The sequence below is a fragment of the Phaethon lepturus genome, unplaced genomic scaffold (genome assembly GCF_000687285.1).
Source record: "Phaethon lepturus isolate BGI_N335 unplaced genomic scaffold, ASM68728v1 scaffold23988, whole genome shotgun sequence".
NCBI classification, from domain to species: domain Eukaryota; kingdom Metazoa; phylum Chordata; class Aves; order Phaethontiformes; family Phaethontidae; genus Phaethon; species Phaethon lepturus.
The window spans coordinates 37,367-56,898 of NW_010560087.1; the positions used below are offsets into that span (position 1 = coordinate 37,367).

The 19,532-nt window shown below is 45.6% G+C and overlaps 1 protein-coding gene across 2 annotated transcripts in view; it reads right to left on the reverse strand.

The window, feature by feature from the left end:
* Window positions 1-18,506, reverse strand: part of PLXNB1 (plexin B1) — a 38,112-nt gene extending 19,606 nt beyond the window's left edge. The window contains exons 1-13 of one of the 2 annotated variants that reach the window (XM_010293571.1): window positions 17,369-18,502; window positions 12,474-12,656; window positions 11,918-12,046; window positions 10,003-10,103; window positions 9,181-9,313; window positions 8,321-8,477; window positions 5,399-5,507; window positions 5,197-5,305; window positions 3,720-4,592; window positions 3,171-3,296; window positions 1,906-2,028; window positions 825-918; window positions 407-573 (exon numbers count right to left, since the gene is read on the reverse strand). In XM_010293571.1, the coding sequence (XP_010291873.1) occupies window positions 407-573; window positions 825-918; window positions 1,906-2,028; window positions 3,171-3,296; window positions 3,720-4,592; window positions 5,197-5,305; window positions 5,399-5,507; window positions 8,321-8,477; window positions 9,181-9,313; window positions 10,003-10,103; window positions 11,918-12,046; window positions 12,474-12,656; window positions 17,369-18,502 (3,438 nt within the window). Of the gene's footprint in view, window positions 1-406; window positions 574-824; window positions 919-1,905; window positions 2,029-3,170; window positions 3,297-3,719; window positions 4,593-5,196; window positions 5,306-5,398; window positions 5,508-8,320; window positions 8,478-9,180; window positions 9,314-10,002; window positions 10,104-11,917; window positions 12,047-12,473; window positions 12,657-17,368 lie in introns of both variants that reach the window. The other variant, XM_010293572.1, reaches the window with a different exon arrangement.
* Between the last annotated feature and the right edge of the window lie 1,026 nt (window positions 18,507-19,532).

Consider the following 19,532-nt stretch of genomic DNA (forward strand, 5'->3'; position numbering starts at 1 on the left):
CCTTGCTGTGCCATTATCATTAGATTTTGCCCTCCTTTGCCCCAGGCTCAGCTGGGCTAACCTGTTTCAGGGTCTGGCTCGGGACAGTTGGAGGATCCAATCTGTGGACCCTTTCCCAGCTCCTGAATGATTCTGCTCTTTCTGGTGTGCTAGTTTCAGCTCACATGAGATCCAAATGCATCTTTTCCAACTGTTCTCTGTCAGCAAACTGAAAGCCCAGCACAAAAGTCTAGCATCCTCACAACACCGAGGGTTTACAGTAGAACAAGACTAACTTGCTCTTCAGATGGCCAACGTATTATTGAGCTGCACTGTTCACACTCTGAGTTCACAACCCTTTGTTTTCAACTGGAGAATGGAGCCCTCCTTGCCCCGGGTGCAGTAGACTAGTGAGCAAGTTACTCACAGAGTGAATGAGAGGTGCTGGACACAGGTCTTCTATCTCTTCCTTGCAGGAGCCTCTGAAGATACAGCTGGGGTTGTCACCTCCACACCACACACAGTTGTACTTTGAGTCAGCTGTTTGGCAGCGGCTACAATCAGTGTGTCCCACAGAGCAGTTGTAAAAAGTCACTGCAAAGGAGAAAAATTCAGAGGCATCTGCAAACATCCCCTAGGGCACAGAATAATCCAGCAACTTTGCATCTTGCACAGAACCCTTTCCCCCTCTCTTCCCCGTAACAAGCAACAGAAATGAAGCTGTATGTTTTCCTTAGTTTCCCTATGATAGGACTACTACAGATGCAAAAGCCTCATTTGAGTATTTCTCAATTCTCTTCCACCTCATCTGCTGTCTTTTTGCTGGGGAGGTGTTCCACTCCTACCATGAAGATCTGCAGCACTGTCCACTCGAAGGTGTCGTCGCCTCTGCACAAACACCACAGCATTGAATTCGAGTTGAGGCGCTGTGTAACTGTACTGCAAAGACAAAGACCATCAAGACAAAGGGCTTAATAGAGGCACAAACAAGCCAGCTGAATGGGCAAAAAGCATCAGCATCCATCCTGCGTAGTGCACTGGCACATACAGCCTATATGGAGCTTCCCATCAATGCAGACAAGGCAACGTTAACTGGGGCAGAGGCAGCACAGGCCTGTCCTCACTGGTTCACACAGTCACAATTCTGCTCTAGAACAAGCAGCAGGCATTGGTTCAGTAGAATAAACACTGAAAACAAATGTGTGCTCACAACAATACTTGTCTAGCTTCCTAACTGCATTCTTAAATGGCTAATTCCTATCTACAAGCCAGCTGTTCAGAAAAATGCTCAAGCTGGCATTTCTCTAATTACAGTAGAGCTGAAGATGCAGGATTACAACTGATCCGCCGGGCTCATGTGCACAGACCCTATGTTGTTCCTCTTGCTTAACTATATGAGTTTGTGAACTAAAAATAACACCTCTGTTAGCAAATCTTGCCCTAAGTAAAATTCACCCATCATCCAGAAATGTACAAGACTGTTTCAATTTTTCCTGTTAATCTTACAATCAAGGGGCTAGCTTCCACCACTAAAACCAAAATTGGTATTAATAGCATTTTTCTTTTCACAGAAGAACCACCATCACAGGATAAGTGACAATCCAGCGAACCATGAACAGCAGTGCCTCAAGCTAAAGCAGGAGCGGCACTGTCCTGGCAGGTTGCAATGGGTGATTCAGAGACGGCATCATCCCGTACTACAGCAAATACAACAACAGGTTGTGAGGCTCAGACTGCACAATCTTTCTGCAAGTTGAAGACAACAGTACCTCCAGGCAGCATAATCGCAGATGAGGGCCCCATAGTGCTAAATATTCTACAAATATTTTTGTAAAATATGCCCTTTTCCCCAAAGAGCTTGCCTCCTACTGAACAAAACCAGCACCAGTGTGAACTCTGAAATGGCATTGTATTCCAAGCACTCACCTGGTTCATCTGGCAGGTGATATAACAGAGGGACTGGTTTGTTTCTTCTCCCTCCACATAAGCATCCATCACCACTGTCCTCCCCTCCAAATTCAGGACACACTCATAGTCCCACTGCTGGTCCTGCAGAAAATACACGTGGTACCATTTCCCAACTATACAGAACTTCCTGCTACACGACAGTATACTCCTGCCTCTCCAATTCAGTACCTTTTACCAAGCCACTTACTGTGCAGGCAGCGTGCTCCTCTCATTCCCTTTGTTATGCCAACTCTATGCTATATTCAAGGGCTCTCTATGCTGTCACTGCCTCCATGTACGAAAGGTAAACCAATAGAAAACAAAACACCTAGAAGGGAGCACGTGTATGTCAGTGTGGGGAGAACTCAGCACCGGAGGAGGACTTAAAGAAAAAAATCAGTGGGACTGTGAAGTTATGCCTGTACGTCTCTGTGAAACACTGGCTTGGAAATGCGAGGAGTGGAGCACACAGTGCACACTGGAGTACACAGTGCACCTCAAAAACTAAGAGTATTTTTCTTCTTTCTCTCTCTGTCTCCCCTGTAAATCTTCCACTGAATTGCTTAGAGCAATTTTACCTCCTGTAAAAAAAGATGGATGTGCATGTGTAACCAGCCCTGCTCCTCTGAGCAGCGCAGTGTATCAAGTTTAACATATAAAGTAACAATTAGTCTGTGGGCTGCATGTTGTGAGGCGGTTGTTTGTAAAAGGTTACTAAATCAGTCTTCTGTCTTGAGAAGCAAAGAGAATTTTTATCAGAGGCACACCCAAGAAACATAGCTTTCAAGGGTGGTTTTCCCCATTGCAGAAGTTTCAGGTACGACAGGAATAGCCACATTAACATGAGTATGCCAGAAAGGAAAGGGAACAGATGACTTATCTTTGGCTTATGGAGAAACAAACAATCAGCAGAGATTCAGCGTGAAGTTATTCCAAGAACTACCATCTACAGTGCAGCACAGGTGCAACTTAATCCTAACCCATGCAGATCTTCTCCAGCAGGTTGTTGTACACCTGTATTCTCCCTTCCTCTGGGTGACCTCCTACCAACTAATAAATCCAGCTATGTAATTCTTTATTCACAGAAGCAGGTCATGCCTCTAGCTGTTTCTGCAAACAGGAAAAACTTAGGCAGAGCCACAACTGTGTCTTACACGTATTTTTAGCAGTCCAGTGGACAGATTGCCCAAACAACATTCTGCATTAATACAGTCTCTCAATCCTAATGGTGTTGAGCTGACTACCTGATAGAGGTGGAAATTCTTTCCCAGCAGGGTTATCTTCCTTGCCACATTGACTGGAAACAGCGAAGAGCCCTGGATTCCCTGCACACAGGGACATGCATCTGGACCCCAGCTAAGCTCTTCATTCTGAAAACAAACACAGGTCTTTAGAGAAAGAGACCTCCATGGCTCTGACACAGGGAATCAAAGCCTAACATGCCAACAGAGAAACGAGCCCTGCGTGAACAAAGACACAGCTGTGCTTCTTTACCATGAAGTTCCGAGAAAGCAATGCAAGAGCTGAAAGAGGTGAACAGCAGAAAGCTGTGAATATGCTGAACATCACAGCAGCTGCCACCTTCAGGCCAGCAGCATTTCTACAAGACCCGGGAACCTTGCTGACATTTTTCTTCCTCAGGCTGCCACTTCTCTGCATATTATAGCGGTCAGCTTCTATACTCTCAGAAGGCACGACTTCTCCTGTGTGCTGAAATACTAGACCAGCAATCTGTATGAAAATTTCAAAGTGTTACAGCCTTAGATTATGAATTCCAAAGCCCAGCAACTCACCTCCTCCCAAAACTCAGGGGCATCATACTGATAGTCAAGGTCAGGGTGGAGGATCCTGGGAAAGTCAGGGACATCCCTCTCTGAAGAATCGCCATCACCCGACAGAAGAGTAGAAGCAGAGAAGGGAGATGTGTCATTCTCAGCCTGCAGCAAATCCATCCAGTCCTCTGTGTCCTGAAGCTCCATGCCTTCTTCCAGCAGCCAGTCTGGGGGAGCTGATGGTGGGAGCTCAGAAGCAGGTAGTTCAGTTCCCAGCAATCCGGGAGAGTCATCAGAGGCAGCAGGGCCCCCTGGCACCTGGCTGGGGGTTTGGGGAGATGGGATGGCAGATGTCAGTGCCTCTGTGGTAGGAAAAGAACTCAGAGGCCACTTCAAACTGGTGACATGAGGGGAAGGTGTTACTGCTGCTGCAGATGTGTGCAGAGGGCTACCCGCTAGGGTGGTAGATGGGTTGGTATGCTGTGGCTCCTGGGCAGTGGCTGGCCCTTCAGTAGGCAAGGCTGCATGATCCACGTTTTTGGATGGGCTGGTGAGGACAGTTGCAGCAGGAGAAGTTGTCTCTGGCACAGTGACAGCAGGTTTGTCTGCTGGTGGTGGTAGAGGGGATTCTGTGATGGCCTGGAGAGAAGCTGCTTCAGTTGAGAGAGTCAAGTCCGTATAGCTGAGGGTATAGCTGAGGGTTTCTGTAGGCTCAGTTGTTGTATCCGAGGCTGTGGAGAGCGTGACGTGGTTGGGCTCTGTCGGGGGCACAGTGCTTGGTACCACACGCATGGGGGGAGTGACGGGTTTTGTGGCTGCGGTTGGGGCTGTGGTAGAGGACTTGGTGAGGGGAGCTGCTGAAGAAGGAAACACACTTGAGGTTGGGATCTGGGCCTAGAGAAAAACAACATGGTGGCGTGAGAAGAGAGAGAGAGAAACAAAACAGAATAAAATCCAGGCAGAAAAACACTCCGTATTACTTCCTGTAGTAGTGTTCACAAGAGGCTGCTTCACACTCTGGATTTCAATGAGAACTACATCTCATGCCACCTTGTCTTGGGGTGGGACTGGGGAATGCTTACAGTGCAGAAGATCCAGCAACATTCCCTCTTCCCACAGATGCCTGCACTTCCCTCCACTCAGAGGGAGGTCTGTCTGCCTTCATCCCCCACAAAACTGCAAGGCCACCTGTGGTAGCCACAACCCGGGCATCTCCCTGCCAGCTTGCTCTGTCCCTCGCTTTGAAAACACAGGCTGGATAACCCCAGGAGAAGGGTGACTGCTTCATCTGATGGCAATTCCCTAGAAACCTAGCAAGGCCTTGTAACATCAGAGGTGTAGAGCCTTGTGTCGCTCCAAGGGGAGGCTCTGCTCCAACAGGTCACCTCCTTGCTTGATGCCACTGACAGCTGCTATTTTACCTGAGAAGAGATCTGACTCACTGCTACTTGCTGAGGCTGTTATAGAACATAGGACTAGGACTGAGTAGGACACGCACCCTTTCGTTGTAGATAATGGTTCCTTCCTCACAGGCTGCTTTGTGGGTGCAGAGGTGCTGCTGGATGCACCAGTTACATCCCCAGAGACTGCTCACACACTTCTGGCACCTGGAACAATGATAGAAAAGCAGCTCCTAAGACGACCCAGGAAGGAACAGCCACCCTCCCTATAACTACAGACAAGAAAAAGCAGGTGCTCACGGTGCCGATTTCCACAGCAGGGCCACTGCAGCACAGTCATAGAAAGAGAAGTCCACAGAAGCAATGAAGATGTCATGGAAACGCACAACGAGCTTTATGGTGACATGATCTGAAAATGAAAATAAAAATTTCTTAGAAATGGAGCCACTATAAGTCTGCCATACTGTTAAGAGACATGGCATGCTTTAGGAAAGACACCGTCAAACATGGAGACAAATTCCCTTCCACGCTTCTAGCATCTCAATCACTGGATTATCCTATGGACACTAAAAACAGGTTGGACAAGTTTGTCAGGAGTAGTTTATGACAGCTCTTGCCAACCCATGGGAAGGAAGACTAGTCTGAAGATCCCTCCGTCTTTATATGCTATAATTCCACTGCCATTTAGAGGAAGATGTAACATTCCAGACTCAAAGCCGATTGCCTGCCTTTGTTATCCAAAGCAAAACTTAGAACTGACATGCCTTTCACATACTGCCTTCCTCTTGAGAGCTTTGTTCTATGTCCAGACTAAGAAGTGAGTCAGTGAAGAGGTTTATAAAACTTGTAATGTCACTCGCAATGACTGAAGGCTTATCTGCTTTAAATCCAAGTCTCATGTCAACTACAAGCCTCAGGATAGCCCAATTCTCTTTGGGAAGAGACTGTTTTCTGATAGACCAAATAGCTGCAAAGACTGTCAAACTTACTGCAGCTGACAGCAAGACCCTGAAGGAGACATTTTGCATATGACAGTACTCAAATAGCTAATTAATCTTGTTCTAGACCAGACAAATGCCCCCAACCCTAGACTTGGGTATTAGTTCTCCAAATAATGGGAATATATTGCATACTCTGCTCAAGTCCAGGAGCTGCCATTTCTCCAATATAGTCTGCTATAAAAATAAGTAACAAGAAGCTTGTCCATCATTTCTCTCTCAGAATTCAGACCTCTTCTTGCAAGCAAGCTCTATTCACAACAAAACAATTAACATGTCTGGTGAAGGATCAGTCAGGCCTAAGCTGGGTTCCTGATAGGATGACAAATGAAGCAATATGCTAGTAAAACAGCTGATGGTGTATGAAACCCTGCAATTAGGAGGAAATAAGGGTATCGCAGCTGGAGGCAGAAGTCACTGCAGTACTGTCAACTCCCATTACTGTCATAGAGGTGATTGTATTTGGCAGTGGTGGAAAGGCTAACACCTCCCAGGATTTCAAGGGTTATGACACCATATTTATACATATTCCTTTCTCCAAAAAGTACATTATTTCCCATGACTGCCAATAACATGGTTCAACAGTACAGAAGATGAGGTTGAGCACCTGCAAATTGAGAGTAAGAGTTTCTGCTATCAACTTGGAACTCAAAAGCTTAAAAGTGACAGATAAGCTGGTATGCAACCTTTAAAACAAAGCTGAAAAAACGGCAATTATTTTAGTGAGCTGGGAGAAGTATTATAAGTAGGAATATGAAAGTGCTGGTACCTAGGGTCCTGATAAGATCTCATTTACAAAACAGTGTATGATTCTGGTTACCATCTTCAGAAACCGTGCAAAGAAGGGTCAGCAATACAGTGAAGGAGAGAGGAAGTCTGAGTATCAAAAGAACATGAAGAAAAAGGTGGCACAGTTAATACGGCAAAACTCTGTGCTAAGAATGCCTGACCATAGTTCACTGAGGGGGAGAAGAGCTGTGCACGGAAAAGGACAACACAAATAGATCAAAAGGACACAAACCATCCATGAGCGAGTTTAGGTTAGAAAACAGAAGCAACTTGTTGAGCCTCAGAGATGCAATATGAAAGTTAACACAGCATCTATGGACTCTGGAAATAAAAGCAAGACTGACCTACAAAGGAGTCAATAAGAATATCTGAAGCCTGGAATAACGAGAACCAGACTGTGGCTTTATCTAACTCATTTTTCACAACTGTGCTTAAATTCAGGCCCACATTTGCAGAATTAAACAGGGAGCCAATCCTGCCCACTCTGCCTGTAGTGGCAGCGCATGAAGCCCTTTCCCTCTGTGCCTGACCACCCTGAATGGAGACCTGGTCAGTTTGTTCCAGACTAAAGCCATGTGAAAGCCAACAGCTATAATAATATTGCAAATAATATTGCAAATTAAGGAATTTGAGAATGAGTGAGTGTGTTAGCTGGGTTCTGCTGTCATGTTATGTCCATGGAGATTGCTTCAGACCTATTAGCCAGCTGCATACTCGCACAGAAAGTCTGTTTAGCCATTTAGGTGAATCGCATGGAATGCTTCCCAACCAACACCTGCCTTTTACTTCAGATGAACAAGCTCTTCAAAGAGATCAGCTCATCAGAGCTCACATTGACAGGCTGGGTAAAAGCCAATGCAAAGACTATAAACTGAGAACTTCCCAGGTTCTTTAGAGTGGCCAATTAGCAATATTCAGCCAGTTATTGTTCATGGTAATAGAAGGCTGACTATATATTTTCTGAGGTTATGCTGCATTGTAGATTAATTTCTAAGGACTGCAGGTCTCTCCTTGCCTTTCTTTACATGTACTTCCTTCTCCCACTACTATGTTGATTTTAAGAAGGTTTGCATTTTGTTTTATTTAAATAATAAAGCGGTATTTAAGCGTGTTCTCTCTCCAGATTTATGACAAAGCTGCCAAACCAGCCACCACTCTAGACTGCATTTCAGATCATATTCAGATTTGCATACAACCCTTCAAGCAGGATCTCCTTTCCAAGTACCAGAATTTGGCAACAGCCCAAAATAGCACAGGATGTATGCGACACACAAGTAGAAAGCAAACCGGTATTACGACAGAATGAAATTAACACCTGCTGACAGACCACATACATTCATGGCTGTTAATCCTAGCAATCTGATGGACCTACAATGTACTTTCTCCCCACAATATTATCAGAGCTATCACGCTCCATTTAAAGCATTTCACTGACCTGCTCCTGTTGGCAAAGTTGGTGCTTGGCTGGGATCTGGAGAAGGACACATGATGCCTGACTCTGTCAGAACTGCTGGGCTTTCATAATCTTCAAAGTAACATGAGTAAAAATCTTCCTCACGGAGAGAAGGTAAGTCTGAGATAGCCAGGAATATCTACCAATTCAATAACACGCAGTAAATAATTTGCCCTCTAATACATTCTTCTTCATCTAATTTTCTGGTTCTATTTTTTCAAAGTAACAGCCCCATAAAGTAGTTATTTACATATACACCCATCTTCCTATAATGCCTGCTAGGACTGACTGTTCCATTCATCACTTCTTGCCATTCCCAAACTGAACTTGGCATCCACCAAGCAACTGTCAACTTCCCCCTTTGCCCAAGTCTCTAGTAAAAGACAGGTTTTTGCCACCTCCTGTCACAATGACAGACTTCAAAATGCTGCAGCACCTTCTTAGCTTTTCTGCCAGCTCTCAGACGCCAGACCGAAGTCGTAATTTTGGGTAGCTCCTTTCAGTCTTCCTGACAGCAAGTGTCAAAAACACTGTGAAACCACAGACATGGGCACCTTATAGGTACTAAGCCAAGGAGAGACCCCACCCAAGCAGCCATCAAATACTCCAGAATACCCAGTAACTCTTAGCAGGCAAGGACATTTAATTTTGAGAGAAAACCAATGAAATTATCTCCTGGTACAGCCAAGCTGTTAAGTCCCTTATGTGAGGCAGACAACATGTGCTTGAAGGCTCGGTGATTCAGTACCCCACCGAAAACAACAGGAAGACTTGTGACTCCTCAAAGTTTGCAGGGGACCTTCTACATGCTTGAGCGTCATCAGAGGATCATCACCACTCACATTTCTCTTTTCTTCTCTGCTGATGTTGGCTGGAGTTAGTGACTGGACAGACAGACACTGCTGTGTAGAGTTAAAGCTCCAGAGCCACTGCTCACTCAACCTGGACCGCAAGCACTCAGAGTGACGGCTGCACCTGCAGGGAAATAGCAAGAAGCCCTATGAGAGATCTGTGCAGTTCCAGCACCTTCGGCTTCCAAGCTGACACCAGCTGTCTGAAGCCTTGCTAGAGCCTTGGGGAAGCTGCTACACCAGCCATGGAAATCCCAGCCTCCCACCACCTTCAATAATAGGAGGAACTGTTGCCAAAATATAGATGGGTAGGCACTTTTTGGGCTTCAAGGGTCATAAGCTAGTTCCTATAGCATTCTACAGGGAGACAGAGCCAGCAAGCAGACAGACACGCTGGAATAAACCATGTCTCATTAAGCAACATCAGTAGGGGAGCAAGAAGTGAAAAAGAGTGCTTAAACAAGAGAATGACACCAGAAGAAGAGGTAAGATAGTTTCTCTACATGTGAAATGAGGCAGTTGGAGCTGCAGTCAGACTAAAACCAGGCTGAAATCCACTGGACAGGAGCATCGTGACTGTTGACCAAAGACACAAAAAGTAATGGAAAGATACCCTTGTGTATGACTGTGACTGCTGGCGGTGTTTTTAGGGAGGCAGACAGAGGAACAGTAAGTTAAGAGATGACATCCCATAAAGGAACTAAAAATAAACTAAATCCAGACACACCGACATACACAGACACACAGACATAAGGAAGAGAGTAAAGCACTATCCCTCCAAAATCTTTGCAGGTGATCATGGATCTGTCTTACCGTCCCTGAAGGACACACCAGCCACAGTAGGGATCATTCAGCGCCAGACAAGATTCACAGTCCAAGTACAGGGAACATTCCAGTATGGGAACCTTGACCACCTGTCAGAGGAAGAAATCAGTGAAAATACAGCACACACAACACAGGGCCCAGGCCTATGGCTTCTTCTGCCTAACTAGCAAGTACCATCATCTGCGTGCTCACTGAAACAACTTCTTAATCCCCAATATAGCATAAAAATAAAGAGAAAAGGAACAAGTTTCCAAAGCCCATCTGAATGGCCATTTCACATCTTGGTGAAGGACACCTAAGCATCAGGCTGCACAGAGGCACTGAGGTAAGCGAAGTGTATTGCTGTGTATTAATGGGTTATCTGCAAAAGTGTATTAATGGGTTATCTGTGACACTTTCTACAAGAAGGAGAGTTTATTTAGCGATAAAACTATATCTTAACAAAATGGATCAAAGAATAGTAGACTGAATACCATTCACTCTTTGCTTTTCTGGACTCTGTCATGGGAGATCATTTCTCTTGACACACAGGTGACTGAAGCTGGAGACGGCAGCTCCAGGTGAGGCCTCTGAATGCATCTGCACTATTGCTCAGCTCTATCTGGCAGAACTATCATTTTGACTGAAAGTAGACCAAGAAGCTTTGATCAGTGTGGACCAAAAACCTTCTGCCACCTGGGGGTAAGTTTTACTTGCAAAACACTTCAACTTTAAATTACTACCCTTGCTGATTTCAGGCTCTTGCCATCTCTGATCCACTACTACACTTCAGCTACTACACTGTCAGTTACTTTAAAATATCAACTTCTAATCCCTGACGTATTACTTTTGCTAAGTACATGATGTAATTTGCATTTTTTAACTGACAGAACAATTACTGTTAAGGATATATTTCAGATTTCCCTAATCTTTTTCCACTCACAGATTTCAACTCCTTCTTTGAAGTGTTACAAAATTTGTGCGTATCTCAAAGTGCACTGGTGGGGGGGGTGAAGGGAAGCAGTGGTTTTCCAGCATGCTCCCCCCAACCCCCCCTTCAGGGTAACTCAAGGGCTGCTTTTTCGTTTGCCAGGAGGATCCTTTTCTTGCCAGCTCAAGAGCTGATATGAGCGGTGTTGTACAAATCCTCTCAAATAAAGTATCCATAGCTGGATTTCCTACTCAGCAGACACCAATACCCCAAGAGCCTGAGGCATCGCAATGCCTCTTCTCCTCCAACTGCCACTGGGCACAGACAGAATTACAGAAAGCAAGAGAAGAGGGAAAGGTGCCTTGCATGGTTGATTTCATCTGCAAGTCTATTGTTATGTATCTGGTCAGAGCGCACCTCTATCCAAAGATATTTCCCACACATCTCTACTTTTTGTAGGTTACATGCCTACAGAAGAACAGCTTAATCTTTTAACTGATTAAAATCAGGAGAAGTGACATGGTTTTAATTACACAAAACCTCCGTTTTCTCTTTTTACTCTTTTGCAAAGTCAAGACAGGTCACATTACTTGTGAACCCAGAAGGGTGACATACTTCTGCTCAGATGGAGATGCAAACTGTTGTCCAAACAGTTCCTGCTCAACACAGAGGAACCCAGGAATTTGCAGTCCTTTGCCAATGGAGCAGCCTTTTATAGCCTGCAGTTCACATTCTTCCATCACTGCTGATACAGCCTGACTTACGGAAATACACATGCAAACAGGCCACGGTTTAGGGTAACAAGACTTCTTCCACGCTTCTTCCAGCTTTTGCAGAAGGCCCCATCCCTGTAAGCCAGAGTGGCAGGCAGCTGCTGCCCAGCACAGGCTTAACTATAGACACCGTTTCTCCGCCTTCCCCACTCCCATCAGTAGTTTGTCTGGACCCCAAATGCTTTCACCTCTTCTGTGGAAGGGTTTTTATTGCTCTTACCATTGATTGGGTCATGACAAAGAGGTGCTCCTGCAACTGGTCAAACAGTAGGTCTCCACTCACCATGCTGTTTAACTGGATAGCTAAAGAAGCGTATATACGTGCATCTCCCATTGCTCCTAAGTACACCTGCAAGAGAGTCACAGTGATATGTAGAGAAAGTGTCAGAACAGGAGTTGGAGGCATCTGTCCTACAACAGGAACAAGCTGGAACCACTGCTATGTGTGAGAATTTCAACCTCCCCCCAAAATCTCGATGCAGGGACTTCAGCCACATGAAGCATATGCCCAACAATACCTGTGGAAGCCACATAGGATGCACCAGCCCTGAAGCTGGCTCAGTGGAGATGTAACCAAAGGCAATGTGACCACTGTTTGGGGCATTCGCATTCTCAACAGTCAGCACAGTGTGAGAAGAGGCCATCTGATATTAATGATCTTTAGTAGGAACCAGATCTCCCAAGAGACAAGAGAAATTGCCTTTTTTTCCCCTCCCCACCTGAGCATCCCTGATTAAGTTTTATTCTCTTTGCTTCCTGTCACATCCAGATCGTACCTTGTGCAGTCTCCCTCTGCTGTCTCCCAGAAAAGCAATGGTGTGGCCATCTTCCACATTCACTGCCACGGCTGTCAGACGGGCCTCTGTTTTCTCCAGGAGGGGGGCTGCTTCCAAGGGTACCCGGCTGGCCATAGGGCTGGGAGTGTGGTCAGAGCCACAGGGGTATGCATACAGGGTGTCCTTTTTGGGGAGTGGAAAGAACAGGGAAATCAGTACCAAAAAATGGATATGAGGAACATTAGTACCTTTAACACTTCCCACCATCCCCTTCCACACAAATTCCTTGAAGAGGTGCCCCAGCACTGAATTCAGCTTTGAACACCTGTAGGCTTTTTGACTGAGAGCAAACCCAGTTTTTAATAATTAGCTTAGGTATGTTGGCTGTTTGTACCTTCACAGAATCCTGCCGACGTTTCAGTTACGTCCATTCAGCATAACAGACACATCCATCATGAAATGTGTCAAAACTCTATTAAGCAACCAACTCTTAAGCTCTCTAAAAAACATTGGTTACACATTGCCATTATACAGCTTTGGGGAAGATTCATTGTATTTTTCAGAACAAAACAAGATTATGAGAATTCCTGCTTCCAGTACAAAACAGAACCAACCGCCTGGTCTCAAGCATCGCCTCCAACAATTAGCATGGTTTTGTTGTATCACCTACAAATTCTAATTCAGATTCTAAGTAGAATCCCAAAGCATTAGGATATACATAAACACAGGGTGGAGCACAACCTGCTCCAGAGAGCTTACTAGCTACACATAAAAATCATAGAATGCATACAACCAGAGATCCACAAAAAGTCAAGACAAGAGTCATCTCTGCACACTGCTTCAATTCTTCTGAGGCTTGTGAGATTCCTGAAATTAACTCCACAGCATTGTGCAAGAACAGTCATCCTTCTGTTCCAGTTAGATCCCTCCCAGTTCCACCAAACCTTCACTTACCGAATTCTAAAGGAAAGAGAATGAAAGCTGCCAACTTATTTACTATTTGTACACATAGAGAGAAGATATTCCATTATGATTAATCTTCTTCCTAAGTAACAAACCCAGTCATGTCTAGGTTAGTTCCTCCATTGCTTTCTATCTTTCTTTGACATGTTGTTCTGTGTCCACTTTAATTTTACAGTATCCTTTTGGAGACTGAATGGAGGATTGTTCACCCAACAATTACTATTAAAAACGTAATTTTTTTAATCTATCAGTGGCTTGTCTTCAAACTATAGGACTCGTGTAAACTGATGATTTTCACCATGAAATCCCTTATGAATAACATTTTCACCCTCCTCTCCAGCCCCTTACTAATTACTCTTACGAAGCTGCATGTGGAGCAGAGGCATTAACTGCACAGTCCACACGGACTCCAGCTCCCTCTCTTGCCTCGGGCAAAGCGGTTGTATTTAGACTCCTTGTGAGCAGGGTTACGTATTCCTTCTGTCTGATGTCCGTGGCTTTGCATTTGGCAGCACTGAGCTGCTCGGTGCCATCCGGCACCAGGCAATGGAGCTGCCCCCGCCGGAGGTCAGTGATAACAGCACAACGTGGCATTCTTGAAGCATCTGCTCATCAGCCCATGCTGACCCCATGGAAACCTGACCTTTTTTCCTCCTCTCCTCCCATTTCTCTGGGTTTTTTTTGTGTGGTGTTTTTTTGTTGTTGTTGTTGTTGTTTATTTGGGTTTTTTTTTTGTTTGGGTTTTGCTTTTTTCTTTTTAATACTTGACTGCTTCCTGGAGAAACTAAAAATTATCAGAAGCTTTTGACAAAGTCTATGGAAATCCCACAGTAAAACATATTTAGCCTGCTGACCTCTATTCACTTCTCAAATGTATTTTAGCAGGGAAGCAAGGCTTGACATGGCAGTTCCACGTAAGAAACCATGCCAGTTATTAACCAGCATTACTTTTGTTCTGATGCTTTACTGCTTTCCTTTCAAATACTTCAAGTGATTTCCTACATACTAGGTGTATGGCTCTGACTTAAAAGTCTCAGAGGAGGTCACAATTTTTAATGATCGCTAGTTTTTACCTTCCTCTAAGCTATCATTCATGTTCAGTGACAGATATTTTTCTTATCAGCTGTCACTTGATTCTTAAGCTTCTTCCAACCACTTTCTTGTAACTTGAAGATTTCTATTTTTTCAGTTGTCCAGTTACTATAGCATTTAATAGGAAGTGGGTCACAGCCAAATTTTCATACTCAAAAGCATCAAGTGTTTATTTTGAATGGGATTCTAGCAACCTTTGCATCAATGTAGACAAACCCTGGAGCCTAATGACCTCACTTCTGAGGCCGATTTTTAAAGTTTGCTTAAAAAAAAAAAAGCACACAAATCAGAAATAGTTGTAACCGAGTTGGCTAAGCATTGCTGTTGCCCATATGCGATGCCAAGGGCAAGTCACTTCACACACGACATTTATCTACCATAAACCAACGTGACCTGCGCAAGCTCTCCCAGTGCTGGCACAGCCTGCCTGTGGCCTCACAGGGACTGTCTGCAGCGCAGTTAATCACAGCCAAGAGCTGCAACTTGTTCCATTCCACAGGATTAAGACCATGATAATTGTATAAAGTGCTTATATAAATTTACATAGAAGCTGTTTGAATTGTTTTCAGCGAATAACGTCTTGGCAACACAGCAGAAAATACACTTCAGGGATCATCCAGCGTGATGCAGCAAGTTTGGATGAAGCTGCTGCCGTGAATTCTGGTGTGCGCTTTCCTACATTGCACAGGTGAGAAGCAACAACAGGACAAATCTGTATCTATGCATGAAGAGAACTGAAAGCTCGGTGCAAAAGGACAAGTTACATACCTTGAAAACTGCACCCACAGAAGATATGCAGCCTTCCCAAGCTTTGCAGAAACATGTTTCACAGTTCCAATTACCAAGTCACTAACAGCATCTACAGTCTCCTGCATCTCAAGACTAATGGATCTCCAGTGAACTAGAACAAATGAACTGGTTCTGAAATTCTAATAAAAACAAGCTTTTTTTTTTTCCTAGTTGAAGAGATTGTATTGAACTGTAAAACTCAATCTTAGCCTCTCCTGATGGGCTAAAAACAGGAGGCAGTGCTAACTAGGGAAAAGGGCATACCTTGTGCACAGGCTGGTTTGGAGGCAGAAAAATGTGAAATTAATTAGCATTATCCTTACGTACAGCACAAGCTGCCACCATTGAAACCAAGTTAAAACTGTTCCTGCATAAAATGTTCATTGACAGCCGCTTCCACTCGGCACTGAATGGAGCAGGCTGGAGCTGGCACAGACCCTTATGTGTTGTTAGAAACAATCTTAATGACAACCGCTACCATGTACTGAATGGTGAAGGATAAAGTTTGTTAGGACATTTACATATCATTGGACACGCTTGTTAATAAGACGCCATACTTTAGTCAACCCACTAGTGCCAAACTGTGCAGCTGGGAGCCTGGGATCATGCGCCAGGAATCACGTAGCAAAACTGGCCTTTTTCTCCCACCCTGTGCACCCACTTCCTCACTGGATCAAATGGAACAGGAATACTTTACGTCATTTTGAATGAAGGATTTTTCTAAAGTACTCACACCGGTTTGACATTTAATTCCCCAAAGCTCCCCTAAAAATCACCTGTGACAATTCCTTCCACGCGGCACCACAAGAGACATGTGGGGCATGGCTGAGAGATACAGTGAAAGCAGGACATCAAGCTGGGCAGTCTCCTGCTTCCCAACTCTTTTGTACTTCTCCTGACCTTACATTTGTCCTGCTCCAAGTCTGCTCTCTACCCTTCCCTTGTCCCACAAGTATTCTACAGTCAGCTTTAGCTACCGAAAGGAAAACCATAATTTTAAAACTGGTTTTGGACCACACCCCCAACCCCAGAGACTTCCAAAGCTCTGTGGTACCACTTTGCTCTTTGTAGCACAAGGCTGGGAAGAGGCAATTATCTGGACAGCCTGTTCTGTGGAAGGAAGACACAAGATAACATGCTGCTCTGCTAAGGAGTAGCAACGCCCTCGGTGAAAACAGGCTACTCATAACCACAGAGCCTCATGCCGGGACGCTGCATCCAGCACTGCCCCAGCAGAACACTGCTGCTCTGTGTTTGTGTCACCATCCCCGATGTTGCAGCACCAGCCAGCGTGGCTGACAAACTGCAAAGATTCGGGGTCGCAGCCACTTCAGTTCACGTTTTTATCCTGCAGCATCCCATCATGCCTTTGTCATAGAATTTAAAGAAGGATTGTCACCTCTTACAGCTCTAGAGACAAAGAAGAGCCAGGTCAGGAAAAGGTCTTCCTTGGGCACAAAATCCTGCAGGACTAATGCAGTCTGTAGGAAATTAGGATTTTGTTGACACTTGTTTTTCCTTATGTTCTTTTTCATTCCTGGGTGTCCTTGCAGGAAAACATTGTGAGTTGCACCTCACCATAAGCAACAGGGACACAGTACACCCCTTAAACTCCCTTCCCAACACACAGCTGCACATGCACGTACTCCTCTCTTCCCTGCAGTGCAGTCCAGGACATGAAATTACTGATAAAGAACAACCTGAACTGCAGCCTCAGTGTTCTCGCCTGGTATTGCCATGAGACAGGCCTCAGGGCCAGGTCACACCAGATGCCCTCCCCATTGCCACACACAGTCCATGTCCCTCTGCAAGGAAACCTGCCCATGTGGGGCAGAGCGCTGCAGCAGCAATGAGACTGTACTTAAACAGGACACAACGGTTCTTGCATTGCATTGCTGCAGTAGCAGAGACAGCCTGAGCCCAGAGGGGTTTTATCCCAAACAGGTTTCAACATCCACCTGTGGGAAACGGGATAACTTCAGGAATACAAAGCAACACAAGAAGACGCTCCAGACTACTCTTTACCCTGGCAAAGGTGCAAAGCAACTTACCGCTGGCAGCTGGACACAGTTGGAACTGACATCATATTCAATATATGCCACTTCCATCCCTTCTTCTGACTTCCCATCTCTCATGTAGCAAACATCCCTAGTCCAGTTGGTTAGGCGATCCACCTCCTCCATTGCATAGACACAGAGTGCAGACTCCTCGCTCAGTTTGCCAGAAGTCGTCTGCCAGGCAGAGAAGGCTGCAAACAGCACTTCCCCCTCGGTGTCCAGCTGCCCCTGGGACAGGTCTTCTCCTGGCCGGGTGACATAAGCTGCTTGCAGGAGGCTGTATGTATTGGCTTTGCTCTGGCAAAGCAGAGGTAACTCCACATACGAGTAATAATGAGAGTCATCCAGGCAGATTCGCGAGATGTAGGTCTTGTATTCACGTGACTGAGACTTGAGGTCCCGACGGTAGAATAGGAAATAGACGCTTGAGCGGTAAGTGAAGGATTTAATGAAATGGTGGTTGTACTCAGAGAGCCGGCCCACAGCCAGTTTTGCTGTTTCTTCATAGGAGAAAATGGAGTGAGAGTCTGCTGCTTGAACATCCCCTCCATGGGCCCTGAGATTTCGGGTAGTGATGGGAGGAATCCCTCCTCCAACCCCTCGGCTAGTGTACCCTCGTCCCACAAACAGCAAGGGGACCTCATCCTTTGAGTAGGCTATGAGTCCCACAGTGGTGATATTGGGATCATTGGCAGCAACATACTGAGTGTCACCAGGGCTCTCTGGTCGGAAGAGTACATGGTCGATGGACGTGAGGCTCCTCTTCTCACAGATTCCCTGGTGCACACTGCCACACACAACGAGCTCCTTCTGCACCGCATTCACCAGCAGCAGCTTGTTGTGATTGTCGGTGTGGTGTGCCTGAGGGCACTCCATCTTTGAGACTGGGGGGAGGCAATCTTTACTGTCCAGTACTGGTCCAGTCTGAGCCATGCTCTTCATCAGCAGATCAGATGTCAGCTGAAAGAGAAAGTTGGTGGCCCCCAAGTAAATGGTCCCAGATTCCAAGTCCATAGACAGGTGGAGGAATTTCGTAGTATTGCGTGAGAAGGTGACATACTGCAGTCCCCGTGGAATTGCTGCTCCCAAGAAGCAGAGAACAGGAACGAGGAACGTTCCCAGAGGCATGGTAAACACTCTGCAAGAGAGGAAAAGCTGTTATAACTCCTCATAAACCAGGAGTGAAGATTAACATGACTAAACACAGAAAGCAGAGAGCCAGACACAAAGAGCCAACACAGGACATTTACACAAACACCAACAGAAAGAGGCTTGCAGCAGTATCAGAGACTTAATCGTCTCCACATCAAGATGACAGGCACAGCATCTTCAGGAGAAGCTGGAATACTGCACGTAATGTTCCTCAGGGGTGGTACTGGGGAAAGCTTCCCTTCAAGAGCCCAGGACTTGTATCAAACCTGCTGAATAAACAGCCCAAAGCACAGATTCATCAATCCAGGGACATAACCTAAGGAGAAAGGTCCTATTTATACTGTGACAGAAGGTGCTTTATGCATTGAAGCTGATCACTATTCTTGTAACATCAGAAAAAGCCATGTTTAGTCACACACCTGCACAACTCTTTCCTATGATGCTATATTGGAAGTTCTCCAGGACAGGACCACATTCCTACAGCACCCAGCACATCACATACACTGTTAATGAGCAACACCACAGTAAAACAAACCCCTGTCCAAGACAAACAACCTGCAGGACCATTGTTTAAATAAACTATAGCTGGGATCCAATTCAGAGCAAACTAATAACCCCTTTGCTCTGTATTTGATCTAGATATCATAATTAATCTGTCTTTTTCTTATCACTTATGGCTATCAACAGCCTCTTTTGGGTCTAAACCTCTTCCACTACTGCTTCAGGAGGAACCTTCCCATGCCATCTCTGCCACTGAGCATGGTCCACCCAAGCAGGACTGCTCTGCCCTGATGCCAGGATGAAGCCTCCAGAGAGTCAGTAACAGCAGCTCCCAGCTGCCCCCCTGGGGCCACCAACCTGCCCCCCAGCCTTGCCAAAGCAGCCCCTGTGGGCCCCATCAACTTGGGCAGCATGTCCAGGCAAGGGGGAGACCACCTTATCTTGCTCACTTGTTACTCCACTCTCCGGGGGAGAAGTCTCTTGCTGGCACTCGTATCTCCGCAGC